At 48.5% G+C, this 24,416-nt stretch overlaps 1 protein-coding gene across 1 annotated transcript in view; it reads left to right on the top strand.

Annotated features, from left to right (window-relative positions):
• NR2C2 (nuclear receptor subfamily 2 group C member 2) overlaps nucleotides 1-24,416 on the top strand; it is a 331,335-nt gene that overhangs the window by 92,098 nt on the left and 214,821 nt on the right. Inside the window, exon 5 of the mRNA XM_086939253.1 lies at nucleotides 21,098-21,277. Coding sequence (XP_086795379.1) covers nucleotides 21,098-21,277 — 180 coding nt within the window. The remainder of the gene's footprint in view (nucleotides 1-21,097; nucleotides 21,278-24,416) is intronic.

Raw genomic sequence — 24,416 nt, 5'->3', positions numbered from 1 at the left:
CTGTTGCGGGAGCCGGAGGCCTGGACGACAGGACCGGGAGCCACTGAGTCTCCGACCCCGGGTCGGGGTCAGAAGTACTGCGAGGCCGAGGCTTGCGACTGGTCCTGGGCCTCGACACCTTTGAACGGCCCCTACGTGGATTACCGAGCGCTGTAGGCCCTGCATACTGGACTCGGACAGCCTGGCCTGGGCTGGCGACACCCCGACGGAGCGGGGCCGGGCTGGAGCGGAGGTCCAGGAGGAAAGGTGCCGGACCTGGGGCCTCCGGCTACGCGAGACCGCGGCTTTGGTACGCGCTCTAGGCCTCAGTGACGCTGCTCAGCAGGGGCCCCCCAGCCATCCGGTGGATTTGCAGGGCACGAAGCGGCGCTCATGGGCAGCAGCGGAACCCGACGGTGAGTCAGGCGGCTGGGAATTGACAGGAATTGACTGGAGCGGCCCTCTCCCCTCGAGGCCTCCGGACCTGGGCCTCAGTGTTTCTGCCCGCCTTTGCGCTTGGCCATAAGACTGGAGCTGGGTCAGGCCCCCTTCCTTGAGGTGGTCCCTGGTGGTGTTCCGGGCCTGGCAGTGGGGGTACCATACGCCCATTCGGGCACTGCTGCAGCCCCCACGTGGCGTCTAGGGGTCTGCTGTGGCCTAGCTGGAGGAGCGACCCCTCGGTACAGTGAGTGACGCAGTGCCCGGAGCAGAGTGACTTGGGCAAGGAGAGAGGAGAACTGAGCGGAGCTGGGCAGCTTACTGCTGAGGGCCCGAGAGAGTGGTCTACCGTTGTGGACGCGACCCACTGGTAGGGGTCCGGCAACAGGCCTCCAACGTTGCACTTGGGATTGGGCTGGTGAATTCTCGAGAGGGCACCTCGAGCGCCATCATGTCGAACAACAAGGGGAACCGGAAGGGGGACCGCACACTGCCTGAGATGTTGAGTCGGAGCACTGCACGACAGGACCGAGGACACCCATCTCCACCCCACTCGAGCGGTGCCCAGGGAGCGAACGGAGGGGAACCCCCAGTTACGAGGTCCTTCCTGGAGTCCCTCTTCAGCTCGCTGAGGGACGATTTTCAGACGCTGAAGCAGGAAGTTGCAGGCGAGGTCCGGGAGATACGGAGGGATGTGGAAGGGCTCGGTGACAGAGTATCCACGGTGGAAGACGCAGGCCACGCTAGGGACGAAGAAATTACGCAGCTGCAACAGGAGGTCATCCGACTTCGGGAGCAGCACCTTGACCTACAGTCACACACAGAGGACCTTGAGAATCGCTCCAGGCGCAACAACATCCGCGTCCGGGGTGTGCCGCCCCGAGAAGAGGGGGAAGATGTGGCGGCATACCTCGTGGAGCTGTTTAGAGAGGTGCTGTGGGAATCGGCTGACTTTGCCATTCGGATTGACAGGGCGCACAGGGTGGGCCTGCAACGCCGCAATTCTGCGCCTCCTCCTGACATCTTGGCTTTTCTACCGGACTACCCCCTGAAGGAGCGGATACTGAGGGAGGCGCGGAGGAGACCGTCCCTGGAGTTCAGGGGCCACCGGATTGCTCTCTATCAGGATCTGGCTGCATCTACTCTGCAGAAACGCAAAGCGTTTAAAATTGCAACTGACTTTCTCAGGGAGCACGGCACTCAGTATTCCTGGGGACATCCCTTCCGGCTCATTTTCAGGTGGAATGGTACTTTGCACCAGTTGCGTTCTCTTCAGGACACGTGTGGAGTGTTGGGGATCACAGCCACTGAAGACGGAGCACACACACCGCGCCGGAGTCGGATTACTAGAGACGGCTGGCAGACGGTCCCCGGCCGGCGTTCTCCTGCCTCCTTGTCGCGGCCGGGCTCCCCTGGGGCCCGAGCGGGGTCGGATGCAGCAGTGCAGGATGGCTCGGGAGCTGATGCTGCAGCTGAGGTTGCGCTGACAGCATAAGTGAACTCCGGGGGGAGATCGACATCGCTGTGATGGAGCTGCAGGTTTGGGGGTCTGGGGGGATGGGGGGAATGGAGGGTGCGAGGTGGCTGGACGTCCACTAATTTTGACTTTCCACGGGCTTGTCCGATTAGGACCGGACTGGGACAATGATTCTACAAGTTCTTTGGGGGGTGGGGAAGGGGGTGTTTAAGGCTGTTGATCTGGTCCCAGTTGCGGGAGGGGACTGGTTGCGGGTACGGGGTGGGGGGAGACAGGGAACTGTTGGGGGGGGCATTGGGAGTTGGGATCCGGAATGGGGTCTGGGGTCTGGGGGTTGGGGAAGGGGTGGGGGGGTCGCCCAGTGCACGCGGGGGTTCCTGGTCATTTTGACTTTGTTTGTGCTTTTTGATCTGCTTTTGACTGGCTCTGGAGTCGGGGAGGCGGACTGCCTCTCGGCTTGGCGTGGATGTTGGTGTGAGGAGAGAAAGGTTACCGGCAGTTTCGTGAGAGTGGTGAGCTGCTGGTGGCGCGGCCTGCTTTATAGTCTGGCTGGTATTATCTGCTTTCGGTGTCTCTGTTCTTTGCTTGGGGTTCCGCGGCACTGCGGGTTGATTGTGGTTCCTATCCCCCTGTTTCAACGAGGGGCCCTTGTTGCTGTATATTGCCACATCGCTCATGCCTCTGACCACTTGTAGAGTAGTGACCCTGAATGTCCGGGGTCTGAATAATCCCGTAAAGAGGCGAGCAGTCCTTTCACTTTTGGAGAACACACAGGCAGATATTTGTCTCCTCCAGGAGACGCACTTACTGTCACAGGACACTCATAGACTCCGCTCACACAAGTTCCCCACACAGTTCTTTTCTTCTTGCACTACTAAAACTGCTGGGGTGGCGATTCTGGTGGCGCGGCGCTTCAAGGGGGAGGTTCTCCACAAATTTGCTGAACAAAAGGGTAGGTTATTGGCTTATCGATTTCGAATTGGAGGTCTCTTCTTTACGATAGGGTCCCTCTATGGTCCTAATGACCGTCAGGACCGCTTTCTTCAGGCAGCGATCGAGGAGGTCACTTCCTCCCAGGATAGGCATGTCATACTCAGGGGTGACTTCAATGTTGTCTTCGATTCGGCGTTGGATAGGTCGGCGCAACGCTCCCCTCAAGTTGGAGAACTCTCGGCGGACCGTAAAGCCCAGCTGGATGAGGTGGACCTCCTTGATATATGGCGGCATCTGCACCCGACGGATAGGGACTACTCGTACTATTCTCATGCCCACAAAACGTACGCACGGTTGGATCACCTGTTGGTTACCTCCCCTGTGAAAGCATTGGCATCTGGATCTGAAATGGGCGTGATCTCCCTATCGGACCATGCCCCAGTCGAGGTCCTGTTAACTATGCCCCCGACGGTGCTCCGCCCGCGGACGTGGCGCCTTAGGGATACACTGCTGCATAGGGCAGACGTGGTGGCTCGAGTTGAAAAGTCGATTCAGGACTTTCAATCCCATAACGATAATGCAGACACGAGTCGGGCCACGCAATGGGCGGCTTTGAAGGCGGTCATCAGAGGGGAATTTATAGCGATCTCCTCGGCGGATAATAGGGAACGGCAGGCCAAGCGAGATGAACTCACGGATCGTGTTCGAGAACTTGAACAGATCCATCGCAGGACCGGGGCCCCCCGAATTTGGCGGCAGCTCAAGGAAGCCAGGAAGCTCCTGGCGGCCCTAGATCTCGACCGGGCGGAGTACGCCGCTTTGCGGCTGCGACATGCCTTTTATACTGGAGGTGACCGCTGCGGCAGGTTGTTAGCACATAGGCTCCGTGTGGCGCGGCAAAGCCAACTGGTCAAGGAGATCTCTAGCCCGACGGGCGTGGCGGAAACTGAAGACGAGCGGATAGCTGCAGTCTTTCGGGGCTTTTACAAAGATCTCTATACCGGAGATCCTCCGGATGAGGAGGCGATGGACACTTATCTGGCTTCGATCACACTTCCCTCTCTGGACTCTGTGCAAGCGGACTATCTGGATAGGGACATTAGGATCGAGGAAGTGGTCTCGGCCATTTCCAGACTCAAGCACGGAAAGGCGCCAGGTCCAGACGGCTACATTGCGCTGTTTTATAAAACATTTTGCATGACGCTGGCACCCATCCTAACGCGCCTCTTCAATTCCTTCGCGGTAGTCGGGGCCATTCCGCCTGATCTGCTCAGAGCATCGATCTCGGTTATCCCCAAGCCAGGTAAGGACCCGAGGCAATGTGGATCCTACCGGCCGATCTCCCTTCTGAACATTGATTTAAAATTGTATACGGGGATACTTGCTGCTAGGTTGGCTCTCCATCTGCCTGGCCTTATCGATCCTGACCAGGCGGGTTTTGTCCCGGGAAGGCAGACGGTGGACAATACGAAACAAATTGTTCATTTGCTGGAAAAGGCCTCCCGGATTCCGGGGGAGCGAATGATGTTGGCGGTGGACGCAGAGAAGGCATTTGACCGAGTCCACTGGCCTTACCTGGAGCGGGTGCTTATGAAAGCAGGTATAGGAGAGAAATTCCGCACCATGATCCTCAATTGTTACATTCGTCCGTCGGCGGTGGTCCGCGTTAATGGGCACGCTTCTGCCTCCTTCGACATTGAACGAGGCACCAGGCAGGGATGCCCGCTCTCACCTTTGCTTTTCGCGCTCTACATGGAGCCCTTTGCCCAGCGGATGCGAGATAACCCGCGAGTGACCGGCATCCGGATGGGGGCCTTCACACACGCTGTTAGCCTTTACGCTGACGATGTTATTTTATCCATTGATAAGCCCGCCGTGGCTCTCCCGGCGTGCATGGAGGAACTGTCCTCTTTTGGCGCGGTGTCTGGATTTTGGATGAACATGGGGAAATCGGTAGCGCTGGATCTCTCCCTTGACCCGGTCACTAGGGCCTGTTTGCAGCAGCGATTTCCCATGATATGGTCTTCGGGAGCGGTGCCCTATTTGGGCATCCAGATTGCGCCTACCTTGGCGGCGATGGTGTCGGCAAACTATCGGGCCCTGGGGACCAAGATCAAGGAGGAACTGGGCCGATGGAATCGAGGCACCTTTTCCTGGCTTGGCAGGATAGCTGCTGTTAAAATGACGATTTTACCTCAGGTGTTGTACCTCTTTCGGGCCTTGCCGCTCCAACCGCCGGCGGGATGGATTTCGCAATTGCAGGCAGACGTTTCTCGGTTTGTCTGGCAGGGGAAGAAGCCCAGATTACGTAGGGCGCTCTCGCTGCTGGCCCCGGAGGCAGGTGGACTGGGTATCCCAGACTTTCGCAAATACTTCCAGGCGGCGCAGCTGCGCTACCTGGTGGAATGGAGTAAGTGGGAGTCTGATAAGCATTGGCTCTTCCAGGATCAGGCGGTAGCAGGGAGACCGTTGCAGGAAATCCCCTTCCTACGTCGCTCTCATCGGCCCAAAAATCTCTATGCCTCCTTTGTTACGAGGGTACCACTGCGGGTGTGGGACGCTACGTGCGTTCTACGTGGCCTCACCACGTTCCCGTCACCACTTACTCCGCTGGTGGATAATCCAGACTTCACCCCGGGAATGGAGAGGGGAGCGTTTGCGAGGTGGCAACAGGCGGGATGCAGAGCCTTATGTCATCTTTATGGCCCGGACGGGGTGGTTCCTTTTCCCCAACTTCGCCAGGAGTTCTCACTTCCAGAGACGGAGCGACTTCATTACATGCAAGCCCGCCACTGGGCCCTTCACCCGCAAGTGAGAGAGACGGCCGATCGGCCTTTTCTCCCCTATGAGCACTGGCTCATGACACGGACTTCGGACTCCAAACTTATTACTGATTTATACAGGCTGCTGCAACCCCCGGCGACACACCTTTATCACCCTGGGAGAGAGCGTTGGGAGAGGGAGCTGGGGAGGACACTGAGCCCTAAGGAATGGGAACACATAGCCTATAGAGCGCGGCACTCGGCCTACCACATGGGACTCACAGATACCCTGACTAAAATCTCTACCTATTGGTACTACACACCGGAGCGAGTGCATGAGTTTGACCGTAGTAAAGTGGATGCATGTTGGCGGGGGTGTGGACATAAAGGTACACTTACGCATATACTGTGGGACTGCCCGCTCCTAGAACTTTACTGGAAGGAGGTGTTGGATGAAATTGATTCTGCTTTTGAAGTTGACCTGCCACGCTTCCCTGCTTATACCCTGCTGGGACTACCGAATGATCTGATGTATCCCCTCCGTTCTCGTAGAGGAAGACAAATAGCAATAGCTCTGGGCTCTGCGGTGCAGAACATCCTGATTCACTGGCACACTGCTACAGTCCCGTCTATCACTGGCTGGCTCCACAGGTTGTGGCATGTGTTGGGTATGGAGAAGCTGTCCCTCACGGTGGCGGGGGATGTGGACCAGTTTAGGGAGCTCTGGCAACCATTTCACTCCCTATTGCTTACTGAATTTAAGGAACTTACCTGTCCCAAATATCTCCGCCTTTTGAGGCTTCCAGCCCAAGTGGAGTCTGCCCCTTGATCTTCCTGTGAGTTTCTCTCCTCAGTATTGTAGCTCTGATGTGCGTTGAGCCTAGGGACTGTGCACTGGACGGGGGGTGGGATGGGGAGGGGGGGATGGGAGTTTGGGTGTTGGGGGGGCATGTTGGGTGGGGGGGTTACATGGGAAATGTCATAACATGTTGGGGCGACTGGAGCCTTCTATCACAGTGCAGGCGGAGTCAACGGATAACCATTCATTAACGGCACTTTTGGACACTTGCTTTCCCGCCCTGCTACATCCTCTTGAAATGTTTGTTTGTCCTTACGTGTTGTCTTGAATAAAATACTTTAAACATAAAGTTCTGGAAGTTTCAGACCTGTGTAATAATGTTAGAAATGTCTGGATCCGTTGCATGTTGCCATGCTCCTAGTCCTAGAATTGGGGAGAGAATGTGGCCTAACTGCTGAGGGCGGTCGACCTCAGAGCCAGGGAACCAGGTTTGCGTGTCGGCAGGGACGCTCAACATTCTGCGATTCTGGGCAAATCACTTAATCTCCCAATGCGTAACAGAAATGGATGTGTCCGTCTGTAAAATAACTGGTGCTCATGTAAAGCGCTCTGATACCTTCTGGTCTAGTTAGCGCTATATAAAAATTCACATAAAAAGAAACTGTCTTCATAATATAAGTTAAGAGCAATATTCAGATCCTTTCAAAACCCCAGGCATCGGCCTATAGTTAAAAGAGAATAATTCACACAATTGAGATAGGGATCGGCATGGCTCCAACTTCCACCTTAACCTAAGAACTCTCCTAAAAGGCTCCTGCGAGACGCTGGGTAAGCACATTCATTGACTGGTGCCAGGCTGCTTTTGTTCTCAAACAGATGTGGTTGTCTTTGACCTTGTGCCCGATATAGCAGCCATGCTGTTCAAGATAGAACAACAGACTGTGTTGTTTCAAATCAGGTATTCATACCACCTCTGTAACTCGAATAGTAGGCTTATTATTGACTGATTCTGATAGACCTAGGATAGTGCCTAGAGATAACATAGAGAGGGTGTTTGGGCGACAAAATGTAATTACCATGTTACCTTTTCCCCTGTTGTTTTCACTGTCAGGAACTGCATCGCTGCTTTAATCTTCTGGAATGTTACCATTCATATTCATTTTGTGCGCTAGATTAGGAATTTAACATACATATTTTAAAATGTATATTTCGTTTCTAGTGATCCATTAGGGTTTAATTCATTAAAGAAAGAAAGTTTGGAGCTTCACTTTGTCCCTGAACTCATCTTATGAGACTGATTGTTACCAGGAAACACCTGCTGTTCAATAAGGCTCAGTAGGTTATGTCTGAGTTACAGTCCTATTAGATGTCTAATTTCTATTGGTGCATTGACTATGTCCTTGCACCAGGGGATTAGAAATTCAACCCCTCGGGTAGGAGGGACCTCAAGAGAACCCATTAGTCTTTCCCCACTGTTGGAAGTTAGGTTAGTTCTTTTTTCCAGCTCCTGGTAAACAGGATCCTGGAGCACTGAAATCTGCCTTTTTAATTTGTGTCTCATTAGAAATCTTTCCAAACCTAATATTTGTTTATTCAGTCAATGTCTTTTAAGGTTAGAAGGGTGTTTAAATATTTTCTGATAGAAAATATCCCTTTTTCTGTCAGGATGCCTTCACTATTTGTGAAGTGCCCTGCTTGTGGGAAAAGAGCTACCAAAAGGCATTCGCCCTGAAGACTGCAGCCACTGTCAGAGGTTCAAGCTCTTCAATGGGCACATCAACAACTTCATCAGAAACAGTCATTCCCACCACACAATCCCTCAGCGGGTATGGGATACTAGCAACCATCTGCAGCCACAGGAAAGCCCCCTGCTAAACAATGACCTATCACTTCTATCCCCGCTGTTTGTCACTCTGAGGTGGCACAATTATAGTCCATCATTTTCAAGAGTTGCTCTTGGTAACAACAAAAAGATGGAATTTGAATATTGATCATAAATGATATTCTCTTTGATGCATTTCTCCTTCTCCCACTATACCACCAAAGAATTTCTCCTTTTTATCAGAGGTTGCTTCGAGGGGAAATGAATATCTTATGAAATTACTGGGATGACATCAAAGGGCAAGCAGTATCCGCACGCTACGAAGTCCATGCCTCCCCAAAGTTTCACATGCTTTTTGGCACAGCCTCTCTACTTGGTTATGTTCTTTTCAGCATTACAGCAGAAGTTCATACCTTTCAGCCAGGTAGATAACAGTAGAGGTTTTGGTGGCCACCAGTCCTGAGCAATGTCCCGTTTTGCTACAAGGTATCCAAAAGCGGCAAGCAGTTTATCATCTAGGTAACCATCCATTATCTCCAGAAGTGCCACCTTAGGGTCCAGCTCTGCTACCACCTTCAGCGTACGTGTAATCTGTGCGTGAACTGAGGCCCTGTAGGCTTTCATAACCAGGCACGACCAAATAACTTGATAGAAGTGCCACATCGTGTGCAGCTAGGTGAGCTCGCGCTCCCCATCTTCCAGAGCCTAAGTGGGCTATGATATATATACTGTAAATAAGAATCACACATTGCTTTTACCCAATGTTAGGCTACCTCCTGCTGCTCCCCCTCTGCTAAAATGGCTCTCTTGTTCTGGAAGTGGACGCTACGATATACTAAACAAGCCCCTCCATATTCTCCTAATATCCCATTACTTGGGATACCTATGGACACCAGGCTAAACACTCCCCGTAAAGTTATAAAATTGATGCAAGAGGGTGTGACGACAATCGGGGCACTGTTTCTAGATAAGACACTGGCAGATCATGACAATTTCACCCGCACGCATGGGGTCCCCCAGACGTTGTTTATTCTGCATGCCACCATTATATATTATATTAAACGATACTGGTCCCCTGATGGAGTGGAGCCTTCTACTCATGAACTAATACAAGCAATGAATGGGGAAAGGGCGACACCTAACCCGCCGGTTGTACAAAGGTATTCGGTCACATGCCAGAATATCACTCACCCCTCTGCGTACAAAGTGGGGTGGGGATTTGGGTAGGAATTTCACGGATAAAGAATGGGCAACTATGTTGGAATTTCCTAAAAAGGTATCTGGAAATGCTAAATTTAAATACATATAGTGCATGATTCTACATAGGGCGTACCTTACACCACACCGTATTGATCGTATATACCCGAAGGCCCGTCTCCCTTGCCCCCGGTGTCAATCACCCACCACTGATATTCTTCATATGTTATGGGATTGCCCACGTTTACGAGAATACTGGCACAAAATTGGTTCATTAGTACAAGACCTAACCGGTGCTGAGGTATGGACAACACCAGAGGGGCTCTACCGTTGCCCGAAAGGGAAGAAAGTAAACTATCGCTTTGCGGATCTGGCCATCCTCATAGCGAAGCGTGCATTAACTCTGAGATGGAAATCAGCCATTCCCCCACACCACTTACTTGGCACACTGAAACGATTTGCTGGGGTAGTGCAGAAAGTGTCAGCATAAGTAACGAAGAATCCAGAGGATTACCTAAAATACCCATATCTCTGGAATGGGATCAGATGCTAGAAGCACTAAAAGCTATAGACCCAATGGAACCTCCAATCTCCCAAGGCGCAATACCATTCTCCCCATTAACGCCCTGACACCATGACTGACACCATTTATTGCCATATATTGTGCAATACCGCACTGCTTAGGACCCCTTAATGGTACATTATTCTCCCATTTTATAGTTATCCGCAAGACCACATACCTCTTTTACTGTGAATATACATGGGTGGGAGGCCAGAACAGTGGGTGGGGGGAGGAATCTTTAGAATAAGAAATGTTAGTTTGTAGTGTTAAGTGCGGAATGATTCACATAATGTGACGTTGTTTGTAAATTATAATGGTCATCTCCCGTGAAATGTGATTTACACATGGACAGTGCCCAAAATGTGATACTGTAAGAAATAAATATTTTTATATATGTATTTACCATCAAACAGCGGTCACATGGGGATACCATTTAAATATGATAAAATCAATAAAATTGTGTTAAAATTTTTTTTTGTGTAAATAGGAAAATTGAACGAGTCGAAGATTAGAGGGTATGGCAAGTGTGCACATAGCCTTTTTTGCGTCCCACCAGTCCTCTTTATCGAGCTCCCCCAAATCAGTCATCCAACTCTCTCTGAGCTTTAGGAGAGGGTCTTAGTCATTTAGGCGAAGTTTTCGGTTTAGTAGGGAAATTCCCTGTCAACCCAAAGGTCCCATTGTCACTTTCATCTCCAGGGGGTTAGCTTCAGGGACCTTCGTAAGTAGCTCTTAATACGTGTCAACGTATTAAGAGCTACTTACATGTCGCAAATGCAGGTATGTGAAGAATTGTGAGCAATGGAGGTTGTATTTGGATTTGAGAAGGTCGAAGGAAACAATGAGGTCCTTGTCTCACAGGTCTCCCAGCGTGGTAAACCCTATCCGGTCCCTTCCTCGGAACCTCTCTAGAAGTATAACCCATTCTAGCTTTGTCCCTGTCGACAGAGGAGTCTGCGCTGTCGGTATACAGAGGCATTGAATGTGTGTAAGTGCCTCCCTCCAGCATAGGAGGGGGAGTTTGGAGATCTGTGGTACGGAAGCAGGGGGCTTCTTCCCATAGAGTAGGTCTCAAGTATGTTCACTTCAAGGCACCAAGAAGAGTCTTGGCAATCTCAGAATAGCCAATCATTAATCTGTACCGTTTGTGCCGCCCAATGGTAGAGGCGGAGATCAGGGACGCACAGGCCGACTCCAAGTTCAACACTTACTGTGGGAGACTCTGGGGGACTTGGAAGCCCAGTAAAACCTAGCCATGGATTGTAGATCTGGGAAGAAAGAGGGAGGGAGAACGAATGTGTAACTCTGCAATATAAGAGTCTGGGCAAAACTAGGATTTTGTAAAAAGCAATTCAGCCCGGTAGGTTCAATAGAAGGGTGGACCAATTGTCAAGGTCTGTGCATGTGCGCTTCAGAATGTATTTATTTGAAAGGTTTTATAAAGTCTGAACATGACCCCTATGGGTATCAGAGCACTGCTCAGCAGAAAGAGGATACAATTGGTCACTAAAAAAGCAAACATAATAAACATTTGTGGATAAACAACTCAGTTACAGAAAGAGCAAACCAAACATGTGGAACATGTAGCTAGGACATACATTGCATCCAGAGCATGCCTCAAAGAAGGAGATAGCCCTGTTGTCTGTAAGATATCAAAAGTTAGTTAGGTTGTCTTCAGGACGATTGTCGCAGCTGGCTATTCAGGAGAAAACCTATGACTTGTTTTTTGAATGAGGAGGTCGAAGGGTTAGAACGGATATCGGGCGGAAGAGCGTTCCAACTTCTTGGGGCCAGGGAAGGTTTGTTGCGACATTGAGGTACCAAGCCGTCTGTTGATCTGATCCAATGTGCATGCCAAGGTACTTGAACGGGCCAGAGTTCACCCTCAATTTAGTTTTAAGTTGTGGCGGGTGGGCCACTAGGTGTATGTATTGTGACTTTTCCCAATTGACCTGCAACCCAGCCACTTCTCTGAACATTTCCAGCATTCTGATAATTCGTGGCAAATCCATCTGAGGGGACTGCAGATAAAGGAGCATATTGTTGGCATCAAGCGGCACTCCATCCTCATAGTGTGGGAGCCAGGAGAAGCCTTTGATCTGGGGATCTGTTCTAATCCAATTAGCCAGAGGTACAATCACCATGGCAAAGAGTCGCGCGGGCAAGGGAAATTCCTGCCTCATTTCGCACTAGATAGGGAACCGCATGGTAAGTGTCCCATTGACCCGCATTCTTGCTGTGGGGCAATCGTACAATGCCTCAATTTGAGCGAGGAATCTAGATCCAAAGTTCAAGCGAATATTTGAAATAAGATAGGCCAATGGACCATGTTCTAATCCAATAGCCAGAGGTATGATCACCATGGAAAAGAGTAGCAGGGACAAAGGGCATTTCTGCCTCATGCCGCGCTGGGTAGGGAACCGCATGGTAAGTGTCCCATTGACCCGCACTCTTGCTGTGGGGCAATCGTACAATGCCTCAATTAGAGCGAGGAATCTAGGTCCAAAGTTCATGCGGATATTTGAAATAAGAAGGGCCAATGGACCATGTCAAATGCTTTTTCATAATCAGTGAGGCGGAGGGAAGATGGGCCAGATAAGCAGTTAATGTAGGAAAGAGCAGTCTGGAGTCAATATAGACAATGTTGTGTGCTCCTACCGGGCATAAAACCATTTGATCTTCATGGATTATCGTTTGGACTACAGAAGTTAGTCTTCTGGCCAGCATTTTTGCCAATATTTTGGATTCTATGTTTAGCAAGGAAATAGGCCGCTAGGAGGCACAGAGTGTCGGTGACCTACTTGACTTAGAGAGGGTGGTAATGGTGGCGAACCAAAGGTAAGTGGGCAGAATTTGTGTACGGCCTGCATCTTTGAAATGGAGGAGCCGGGGGGATGGGGTTAGAAGGAAGGAGAATCTCATGTAAAATCCATCTGTCAAGACGTTTGGGCCAGCGTTATCCCAGATGGGGTACCAGAAATGGCTGCCTGCACCTTCAGTAGTGTAAATGGTTCATCCAGTGTAGAATGGTGAGACTGTGACAAGGAACAGATCAGGAGGTTTACAGCTGTCGGGTAAATATGTTCTGATAATGCTGAAAATTTGTAGCTATAAATTAAGTGATGGTATTCTGTAAACGTATCAGCCATTTCAGTTGAGTCGGGCGTTAGGTGTCCAACCAGAGTCTGAATCGCTGGGACAATGCGGGTCCCTAGTGCTTTTGGGATAACCAGTAGAGCAATTTGCCAACCTTATTGCCCTGTTCCTAGAGCCGGTACCAAGATAAGGAGTCTGCGCCATAATGTCTCACAGAGTTCTTCAGAGTGTTGCATGTGAGCCACCGATGGTATTGCCCCAGCAGATTGTTCCAGGGCAAGTATCGGGGAATCTAAGAGTGTAATATCTCGTTTGCTATCATGTTCGCAAATGGCAACTAGTTCTTTGCCTCAAAATACTGCCTTTAATGACTCCCTTAGACTCGCCAGGAAGGCCCTGTGTCTTGGTTTAAGTCAAAATATTCAGCAATAGCAGCTTTCAGGAGGTCCACCAGGATGTTCTCCCTAAGGCTCCAGGCTTTAAGGCCCCAGACTCCTTTCGTGTCTGTGTGCCCAGTCCTCAACTGCATCGCAACTGGGCTATGATTGCACAGTCCCCGGGTAAAGATATGGTTGTGTTGGACGAGTGGTAAGGAGAAATAATCAAGGTGGGAGCGCATCTTATGCGAGGCAGAACAGGGTGTGAAAACAATGTCCTAGTGGTGTCATCTATGCCAGACGTCTACAAGGCCTAGGGAGTGTGCCACCTATAGAGTGCTGGTGTCCTAGAGTAGGTGCTTTGCATATCGGTATTGAAGTCTCCATCTTAATAAGGGTGCACGGTTGTGTATGAGGTAGTACTCCTAAAAGGTCCGGCAGCATTGCATTCACTAACGCTCAGTGGCGGCTGCCACAGAGTAGTATGGATTGGGCAGGAAGAGGTAGAAAAATACATAAAACTGACCTACCTGGCTGCCGGCCGCTGCCTCGCCTCTATCCTCTTCTGTTTCTGCAGGAAGCACATTCAAGCTGCCCTAAGCCAATCACAATGCTGTTGTCTCCATGACAGCAGCGTCCTGATTGGTCTGAACACCATGGTTTGCCACTCATACTGGGACTATGAGCCTGTGCATGTTCTCCACTAAGGCTGGACAATGCAGCCAGTGGAGAACATTCAAAGAGCGTGTGACATTTTGGCCGGCCCAAGATGGCTGACCAAACCTTCATGTGCACTTAACCCCTTCCATGCTCATGACGGAACGGTTCCGTCAGCTCATGACGGAACGGTTCCGTCATGAGCGTCGGTTGGCCTGTGCTTATGACGGAACCGTTCCGTCATGGTTCCATTGGTTCTTTAGAACCTTCAGCACCGCAGCGGAATTCGCGCAGCGCTGAAGGGGTTAAGTGCCCCAACCACTCTCCCTTTCTGGCTGTGATGACAGCTCAGCCCTGCCCCTCCCCATAAACCTCCCTAAGTACAGAAAAATAAAATGATAATAAAATTGTGTTATTATAATTTTATTTGTTCCACTTCTGAAAGAGCACGGGTGGCGCTCCTCTGCCTTAGCGGAGGAGTCGCCCCTGCTAACACTGGAGGCACATATATACTGCCTATGGTCCACGGTTGCCCCTCTAGTGTACCCTCTAGTAGGAGATACCTTCCTTACATGTCCCGGTGAGAGTTGATGATGACCAGTGTGTAGCACTCTTGTGTAGCCGTGGCGGGCAAGCAGGTGACAGTTATCTCCCACATGCCCTTCAGCATTCTTGACACAGCCAGTCGTTTTTGGCAGATCTTGCCGGAAGAGCGAGACATCCACCCTGACCTCCCCAATTTTAGTCTTTAGGGCGGACCTGAACTCTTGGATGGCAAGCAGTAAGGCTGCAATGGCCACTGCATGCCACTGAGCATCAGTCTCCTTAGCCGAGGATTCCAGCACTTTGGTAGTCGCTATGCCAGGGTGTGGCAATGATTTTTCCTATTGGTCTAGTTTGCTTTACCTCATGATGGGTTTGTTCTTCACCATTGTGGGGTAGCTGATGAGTTCGGGCCCACAAGTTCAGCAACTGCGGCAGCATGAGCAGCACTCAAGTCTACCCACCCCACAGGGGGCTGACTGAGGTCCATCAACTCCATACTGGACCTGCCAGACCCTTGCCAAGAGGTGCCATGAGCAGCCCAGGGCACACACAGCACCTCAGGCGCATCAAAGAACTCCCATCAGCAACTTTGGGGTTGGAGGCTGTCCCAACAACCGACTTCCAGTCAACTGGTTCCAGCTCCAGTGAAGGTAGGTAGTCCAGGTGGGTCCAGTGGCACCCAAGCTGCGGCCACATGGGCCTCAGGAAACAAGGGAGCGAGGTGCACGATGCCTGGGATTATGAAGGCTCTCCTATGAATGTGCTATGCGGGCCCAGATATTCCACCTCCGGGGACCAACACAGTCCATGGCCGTTGTGGCCTGGGCGCAATCCAGAGACAGCCAGTGATTCACTATGCACCTGGGGGCCAGGTCACCTCTACTTGGTGTTCCTCCATCACAGCCTCAGGAAGGCCACAGCAGGTTCCACGCAGCCTACCCCATGTGCGCCAGCACAGGGTTTTCAGCTGCCCTTTCCTCTCGACCGCTGCAGTTGCCAGTTTCTCAAGGTCGGAATGGGTGGGCTGCCGCAGTGGACATACACCAGCCACAGAGGTCACTCCCTTCTCGCCTGGGCAATCTCTGGGACGTGTCTGGAAAAGGGTCGGTGTACACCGCCACCCAGCTCGGTCCGTATCACCAGCCTGCCCGGCCTCCCCAGGTCTCACCCCAGGGCTCCTTTTGTCCCAGACTCGACCCGTCTGCCACTGGGAATTATTACTGGTGTTCGCTTACCATGAATCTCACGGACAGGAGCAGTATGGTGCAGGATGTTAGACGCCGGCCAGGAGCTCACTCCTGTGAGTGCTCCCGCCATCTTGCTGCTCTGTCCACGCCCACTTTTTATATATATTTGTGTAAAGTGCTAAAGGATCCCAGGTGGGACTAGTCAGTTCTTATCACAATGATTAGGAGTCCCTGGGAGAGAACTATGATTACAGGTACGTAACTTTTCCCACTACACCATCTGTTCCCTTATTTCTGAAATACTATACCACCTTTGAAAAATAACCTGGCTTCTTTCTCAGACAATGGCACCAAACTTGCATTGCATGTATCAACACACATTTAATATAGCCTTTATTCTAAAAAAACTTCACTGTATGGGTTGACGACCTGTTAAGGGAAGTTATCGCTCAACTCTGACTGCCAGATTGGGTGCATGCACCATTTGTACCTAACTTAATAAACTCGGAATTGACCTATTGGGGGTATTTGCACACTGCAAGGCATGTGGTACTGTTCTCTGTTAGAGGCACTTATTGTTTTGATACACTGGAGGGAATTTTCGGAGTTATTGTACAGTAGTGCACACTTTGAGGTATTGCATACATAAATTGTAAGTACAAAGTGCACCAATAAAGCATATATTGGCATGCTGATAAGATAGTCCAGTGAGTTGACTTCTGTGAAACAAATCTGCAGGTGATCATTTGGATTCCTAGGCAGTTCAATGTAGTCTTTCCTTCTGACTTTCCCAAAATGAGCACCATTAGACGTAGTCACATGAACATGTGTCTATCAAAAACATGCAGAAGACTACATTGTTTGTGCGAATGTAGATTTCTGTTATTCAAGGGGTTAAGGGTTTATGTGCAAATTCACTCTCACATCAGCACAGAAATGGGGTCAGTGATAAATCTATTCATGTATTTGTGTGTTTATTTTTGGTTTGGAATAGATCTTACACCTCTTCTGTTGCACCTAGCTACTAAGGTAGGTATTGTTGGTGCTCTGGTTTGCAGCAAAAGGTGAAGGAGCAGTGGTGGTGGATGGTAGTGATTTGGGACAGAGAGAATAACACCACGAAGTATTTTTACATGCTATGAACAACACAAAATAAAGTATATTTACTACATATTGTAGTCTAAACCTTACCTATTTACAGTCGGTCTGTGCTGTTAGAAGGTATGAAGGATTTAAAAACTGTACCTTACAACGCTGGTTAGCAGCTTGTATGAAGCACACATTTTACTATGTTTATTTTTTCTTCACACTGCTACTCTTTATACCGAGCATCAATACTGAGGACAGCAACCATCTTCCTCCATTAAATTGTAGAGGAAATTTTGTGTTTTCATGAGGCGAAAGGCATCTTGAGTTCAAACACTTCCACTGGTAATTATTGAAATGACACATGTAATATTTTAAATATTACAATGTACTAAATTTAAGAGGCGTAGCCAACCATGCTCCACAGCAGTCGCTTTTTTTAGAGCTCCAGTGTGAGATGCCCTTTCCTGCCAGAGCGTCCGAAATAGTGCCAGGTGTCTGAGACAGTCTGGTGACGTTATGAATGCAGTGCTTTAACTAGTTGACCTGCTGCAATGAGTGGGAGGACCATGTTGTATCTTTATAGCACCTCTCACTGTCTCATACTGGATGTATTATGATACAGCCCAAGGGTGTAGTTTGCCTATTAGTAACCATCGGTGGGGGAGGCAATGGAGGCTGACTTGCAGGGCATTTTGGATTTTTTTGTGCTCTTGGTTCTGGATTGCTGGCTGAGGTTCTGTGCCCTTCAATGCAGGTTAGGTCTCAAATGTGATTAGTGCCCCATTTTCTGTGGAACTTGTCATTGTTTGGATATGTATTTAAGGCCAATGGAATGGTTAACAAAGCCAGGTCCTACAGAGAGAAAGGTGACTTTTTACCTCCAAACACACATAATGAAAGGGGACTAGATGGGTACGGAGGGAACTGTTAAACCAGAGCTCACACATGATGTGTCAGTTTTGTTGGCTGCAGTCAAGGCACTGAACTCACATCCCATGGCAATGATACCAAGATGGCATCTGTTGAGGGCAATCTCAAGGCTTTCTTATGAGATTGCTGGTGACCCATAGGTGTACAGGATGTATCAGCAATTTTCTGTCTGCTCTGGATTCATATCAGGAATATGTTGAAGGCATTAATGACTGCGTGGTCTCTACATTGGTGTGCGTGGCTGAAGCTTGACTGATATCTCAAAGGTAACTTTTGTGAGGATTTGGGGGTTTCCACTGGTATTGGAATCAATCAATCAATCAATCAATCAATGACATTTAAAGAGCGCGCTACATACCCGTGGGGTCTCAAGGCGCTGGGGGTGGGGGGGGTGCCGCTACTGCTCGAACAGCCAGGTCTTCAGCTTCTTCCTGAAGGAGAGGTGGTCTTGGGTCAGGCGCAGGTCGGTCGGGAGGGAGTTCCAGGTCTTGGCGGCAAGGTAGGAGAAGGACCTTCCTCCTGTAGTCGCTCTTCGGATGCGGGGGACGGCGGCGAGGGCGTGGTTGGCTGATCGGAGGTGGCGTTTGGGCGCGTAGAAGTTGACTCGGCTGTTGAGGTAGCTCGGCCTTGGTCGTGTAGGGCTTTGTGTGCGTGGGTGAGGAGGCGGAAGGTGATTCTTTTGTTGACGGGGAGCCAGTGAAGGTCTCTCAGATGTCCGGAGATGTGGCTGGTTCGTGGGATGTCGAGGATGAGTCTGGCTGAGGCGTTCTGGATCCGCTGGAGTCTCTTCTGGAGCTTGGCGGTGGTACCGGCGTAGAGGGCGTTGCCGTAGTCCAGTCGGCTGGTGACGAGGGCCTGGGTGACGGTCTTCCTGGTCTCGGTGGGGATCCACCAGAAGATCTTCCGTAGCATGCGTAGGATGTTGAAGCACGCAGAGGAGACGTTGTTGACTTGCCTGGTCATGGAGAGGGAGGAGTCCAGGATGAAGCCCAGGTTGCGTGCATGGTCTGTCGGTTTGGGTGCGGTGCCCAGGGCGGGAGGCCACCAGGAGTCGTCCCAGGCGGAGGGTGAGGAGCCCAGGATGAGGACCTCCGTCTTGTCCGAGTTCAGTTTCAGGCGGCTGGTCGTCATCCACTCGGCTACCTCTTTCATCCCTTCGTGCAGGTTGGCTCTGGCGGCGGCGGGGTCGTTGGTCAGGGAGAGGATCAGCTGGGTGTCGTCGGCGTAGGAGATTATGTTGAGGTTGTGCTGGCGTGCGATGGCCGCGAGGGGGCTCATGTAGACGTTGAAGAGGGTGGGGCTCAGAGAGGATCCTTGAGGGACGCCGCAGATGACTTCGGTGGCCTCTGACTTGTACGGTGGTAGGCGGACTCTCTGTGTTCTTCCGTCGAGGAAGGAGATGATCCATTCCAGCGCCTTGTCCTGGATTCCGAAGTTGCTGAGGCGCTGTACTAGGGTGCGGTGGCAGACAGGAGGAGGGAGGATCTGTGGAGAATGGTACAGGAGTTCATTGTCTTTGAGGTGACAAAGGATGGTCAGACGGAAAGAATTGGCCAGCTCATAGTAACAAGACTTTTCTTACGAGGATTGTCTTGGTCCTTGAAAGGTGAAGGAACCCATGGGATTGAACATACAAATTCTCTGAAATGTTTCTTCATTGTTAGAGCTATCATCAAATAACAGTATAATTCTAGGGAAATATGGTTCGGATCTTCCCAATCTCAGCTAATGTTCCTAACTAAGGAGGAATGCTTGACGATTGCTGAAGAGGCATTGTTCTAACAACCAGCTGATCAAAAAATGACTTTCATGTCGTTGCAGAACTGGGCTTGGCCCAGACCTAACTGAAAAGCAAATAGGGGCTGGGTCTCATACCCTGTAAATGTGTGAGATAATGCTCCTCTGAGCTGACCTTATATCCGATAGCTTGTTCACAAAGGGTGTACCCGGCAGTTATCATATTTGGTCATGTGTTCCTCGAGTGGAAGAGCTAATGTCAGTTGAGCTGTTTATGGGAACATTCTTCTACCTCATTTCCCCATTTTGGTTATTTTTACACTTGTTGACCAGGACCTTACTTATATTACCTTGTGTTTGCTCTGTTGACAGTTGTTTCCTCACTTATATGATTACTGTTTAATTATTTGTTACCTTTTATGTGATTTGACTTGGGTAGTACCATATGTACTAAATTCAGTGTAACTGCTTTGAGAGAAGCACCTCCTATATTGTTTTGAATTTTCCACCTGAACAAAAGCACAGGCTTGCAACAGATTTGTATTGCCATGATTGTGTGAAGCACTGTAGGTGCATCTCATTGCTGTGTTCCTCTGCACTTGGCCTAGATGTTCGATATATAGTTAACCATTTGAAGTCGCAATGATTCATTGTAGGTTATAGTTTTCAATGTTGTGTGGCATCAGTGTTCTTGAAGGAGAACTTAATAGGAGTATTTCTTCTGCTCGTTTTCAATGGTGCAACTGGTGTCCATTTGAACATGATGCAGTCTCATCTTGCATACAACAGGATCAGTGCAGAGTACTTCAGCCTGACTCACATAAAGGGAAGCACTCTCTTGCAGATGTTGTTTTTCACTGCAAACCTACGCCATCTCTATCCTTTTAATACCATTGTAAGTGGCATTATACTGAACCACAAAGGCAGGGCTAAGACTGCTGTTTGGTTGTTTCTTTTGAGCTTCATCAAAGCAACAAAGCAGTCCTAACAGCACCAGGTTAAATCTTTTCTCTTTTTTTGGTGCTGGTTTGATTAAATATGGTGGCTGTCGGTCACAACTAAAATAAGACAAACTAGTACCTAAGGCTGTTGTTCTTTTAACACGACTTTTAGATGAGGAAGGTTTGTCTTCAGACTCTTTAATTGCCTAAAAGAACTGGAAATAGTTATGGTTGAGACAGTTATGCTTTTAGGAATATATATAGCGCCAGGAATGCTGCCTTAGTTATTTAAGATAATATTGGCAGAGTGGCAGCCCACAGGTAATGCGCTTTCCACAAAATGGGGATACTATGCGAAAAGAACACTACTAATAGCTGGAGTGTGGGATGTGACACTTCTTCTCCTCACTACTTATTTACCCACTTCTAGCTATGCCTCTCCCTCAACTTTGGGAGGTCAAGTCATAGAATACCAAGCAGCATGGGCTTAGTGTGCATTGCTAATACATTTAAATGGTAAAATCTGAAATGTTATGCTTTTTAAGGAATGCCTTTTCTTTTTCCACAGGTCGTCACTATGGTGCTGTTAGCTGTGAGGGGTGCAAAGGTTTTTTTAAAAGGAGTGTGAGGAAGACATTGACTTACAGCTGCCGAAGCAGCCAGAACTGCATTGTCAATAAACACCATCGGAACCGCTGCCAGTACTGTCGGCTCAGGAAATGCTTAGAGATGGGCATGAAGATGGAATGTGAGTAATGATGGGGGTAACCCTGACTTTCTCCTTTTAACACTTTTGTCAATATCTCCAACTGTGGGCCAGATTGCAGGCTGCATGGCGCTGGGGCTGCAGCAAAGGTGAAATTGTTTGTGATTTTACTATTATTGTGCAGTAACTTCTGACCAATACTGTGCAATTACGTGTAAAACCCCATGGAATGGGGAATTACTGTATGGGGCGGTTTTTTTGGTCATAAAACCACAATTCCATACATTCAGCACCTGTGTTAAATAGGTGGTAATTGTATGCAGAGCCCTGTGGGTGGAGTTGATAAGGTTAGTAGAGGGTGGAAGGGGTTTCTGCCAGTGTTGAGCACTGTATGCCCTTCCTGTCATAAAAAGAAACTTCGAATGAGGCTTGGCTGCTGCTGCAGCCAAAGACCCATGTGATTGTCCAGCCAGAATTGCAAACTGGAAAACCTGGACCCTCACAAAGTATAAATGGGTGTTGAAAACCCTACCCACTATGGATCAGGTGGAGTGAATTTTGCTTTGCTTGACTGAATCAGGGCATACATGGGACATCTGCTTGTGATAAATAAATGTTGTCATGCACGAAGCTGTGATACCTTCTAAACCGTCTTACGGGCTTGGGATCTGATGGTCACTTTACTTGGTTGTTAGTATTGAAAAAGCTATTACGGGACCGCCTCTGCATTTTTGGTATGAATTTGTAGTATCTATGTTTATGGAGCACTAGTCTATAAAACATACAGTTGCAAATAATTCAGAAAACCATGAAAAAGGAAATGTGCAGAAATCTAATATAAATATCTGATTGTTTGAATGATAATTATCCACCATTTAGCACACTTGAACTCATAAACAGGACACCTGAAACCACACACAATAACAATGAAAATGATAAGTTATCAAAACTGCTGCGACTTTGTATTAATTCATATTCATTTATAATGTTTTAGGCAAAAAAAAACATGCTAAATGTGAAGCAACAGAGTAAAAATAATGTGACTTTAACACTGTAATTCTCTGTTGTTCAGTATCCTGACATTATTGTAAACAAAAAATCCAATTAAAAACTCATGCATCATTTACATGGTTCTGAACCAGATAACCTTCCCCATGCCTTTTTTCTTACAAGATAAGACCTGAACCAATGTTTAGACTGGGACTTTGAGCTCCATGTTATGAGCATATTCTGCATATCCCCCTCCTAAAAGATAAAACCTTCGTAGAGTAATATTTTCTGTTCTAGTCCCATCATTAAGGAACATGCTTCCAAACACTGCTAGATCAGTTAAAAATCATCTGTTGGAAAACATCTGTTTCCGCTAAGCCTAGAGTCAGTTGCCTAGCTCTAGCTCTGCCTCTGGTGCCAAGTGCTATACAAGTGTTGTATCTCCTTCTGACTCATGTAAAAGCCAAGGAGAGCTGCTGCGTTAAACTTGGCCCATTTTGGTCTTGGGATTGGATGGTACCCCAGCAAGGTACAAAGAAAGGAAGGTGAGAGCACTCATAATAGCATTCCCTCCATCATGATGGATGCCATGGCAGCAAGCACATCAATATCAAAGAAGTTAAGCCAATCCAACTGCTCACCTTTATATTAGCAAGAGAAACACCCAAAGGGTAAAATTTCTAACATCAAAAAACTATCCTGAGAATATCAGCCTTCAGCTCGTCATCACCATCTCACCCTAGGCTTGGCAACTGATTGAAAAGTGACACGTCTACTTGCTCCCTTCTAGTAGGAAAGTGAAGGAAGATGTCATAAATCCTGTACCTCAGATGACTTCTCCTGAGATGAAATCTACACATCCTGTATATGAAGTACTTTGGAACAGAGCTCTTCTGTTATGAATTACTCTGTGCCGAAAGACTCTTTCAAAACTCTCCCTGGCTTTTATGGTGCATTTGTCCTCCTATCTTTGCGCATCACTGCCTCTTTTGAGAAATTAGGAGAGGGATTGCCGTTGTGGTGGTAGCTTCTCCATAAACGTAATCCGGTTGGCTATATGTATACTTAAATTGGGTTTTACCTATGTAAACCCTTCTAAGACTTACAATGTATTCTGGTGTTTTGTTGGGCTCTCGTTCATTAGGTTGTGTACTCCATGCTGACTTTTTTATTTAACTTGTGCTAGATTTATTCTCAGCCCTGATTGAATGACATTGTATGACATTGTACAATAGCTACTATAAGGTGCTCATCAGCCCATTGAATCATGAGTAATAAAAATGAAAAATTTGGTACTTAGGAAAAGTTTTACTTGTATGCCTGAAAACTGCACTGCAGACAGGCTTAGGTTAGTGGATCAGATAATTGTTACTGCTCAATGCATATGTCCGAAGAGGAACACACCTTTAGCAGTGGTATTTAAGATATCAACCAGAATATCACTGTAAGACATCACAACTAACTCTCAAAATATTCTTCCAACGGGTGCCACTAAGTGGGGGATTTACTAAGTCATAGGCCTTCAGACATGTATTTCCACATTCCTGTTGCCGGGTACCCTGAAATTCATTCTGCAAGACATTTTCAAATATAAAATCAATCCATGGTCTACTTACTTAAGGACAGCAGAAGAAACTCTACAAATCAATCTGATTGCTTTACATACTTCTTCACTTACGTCCACGGCAATAAAAAGAATAATGAAAAAACAGACTAAACTACTTTCCAAGACCACGGACCTGCAAAAAATTAATTCTACATCGCCATTAAGGGCCCCGGCAGCGTCATACAACAATGAAAGTCAAGTTGGACTTAGGGCACAACGTTATCTTAACTGCACAATAGGGAAAGCTTGTCAGACTAAAATCTTGGCATTACAAATCAAAGATTTTAATCCTAACTTGCCGCTGCTCTCTAAAGTAGTCAAGTGTAGACTCAGGAGCTACAAATCGGAAACTCTTTTATATCTACTATGCAGCTGTCCGACGTTGCTCGACTGCAGCCGAACCTTATTAAAGCCACTCTTCTTAATTCATGGTATAAGAACATGCAACCAAGCAATGTACTGGATTTTTAGCACCATGGTCCCTCTCAAATTGGCAAGAATTTTAAAGCAGTGCAGGACTTCTTTAAAAACTCTAAACAAAGCACTGAGATGATCATGAACCATTAACTCTTAGCTCTTAGATCA

This window comes from Lissotriton vulgaris, chromosome 9, assembly GCF_964263255.1.
Source record: "Lissotriton vulgaris chromosome 9, aLisVul1.2, whole genome shotgun sequence".
NCBI classification, from domain to species: Eukaryota; Metazoa; Chordata; class Amphibia; order Caudata; family Salamandridae; genus Lissotriton; species Lissotriton vulgaris.
This window is presented reverse-complemented; position numbering and strand designations above follow the sequence as displayed.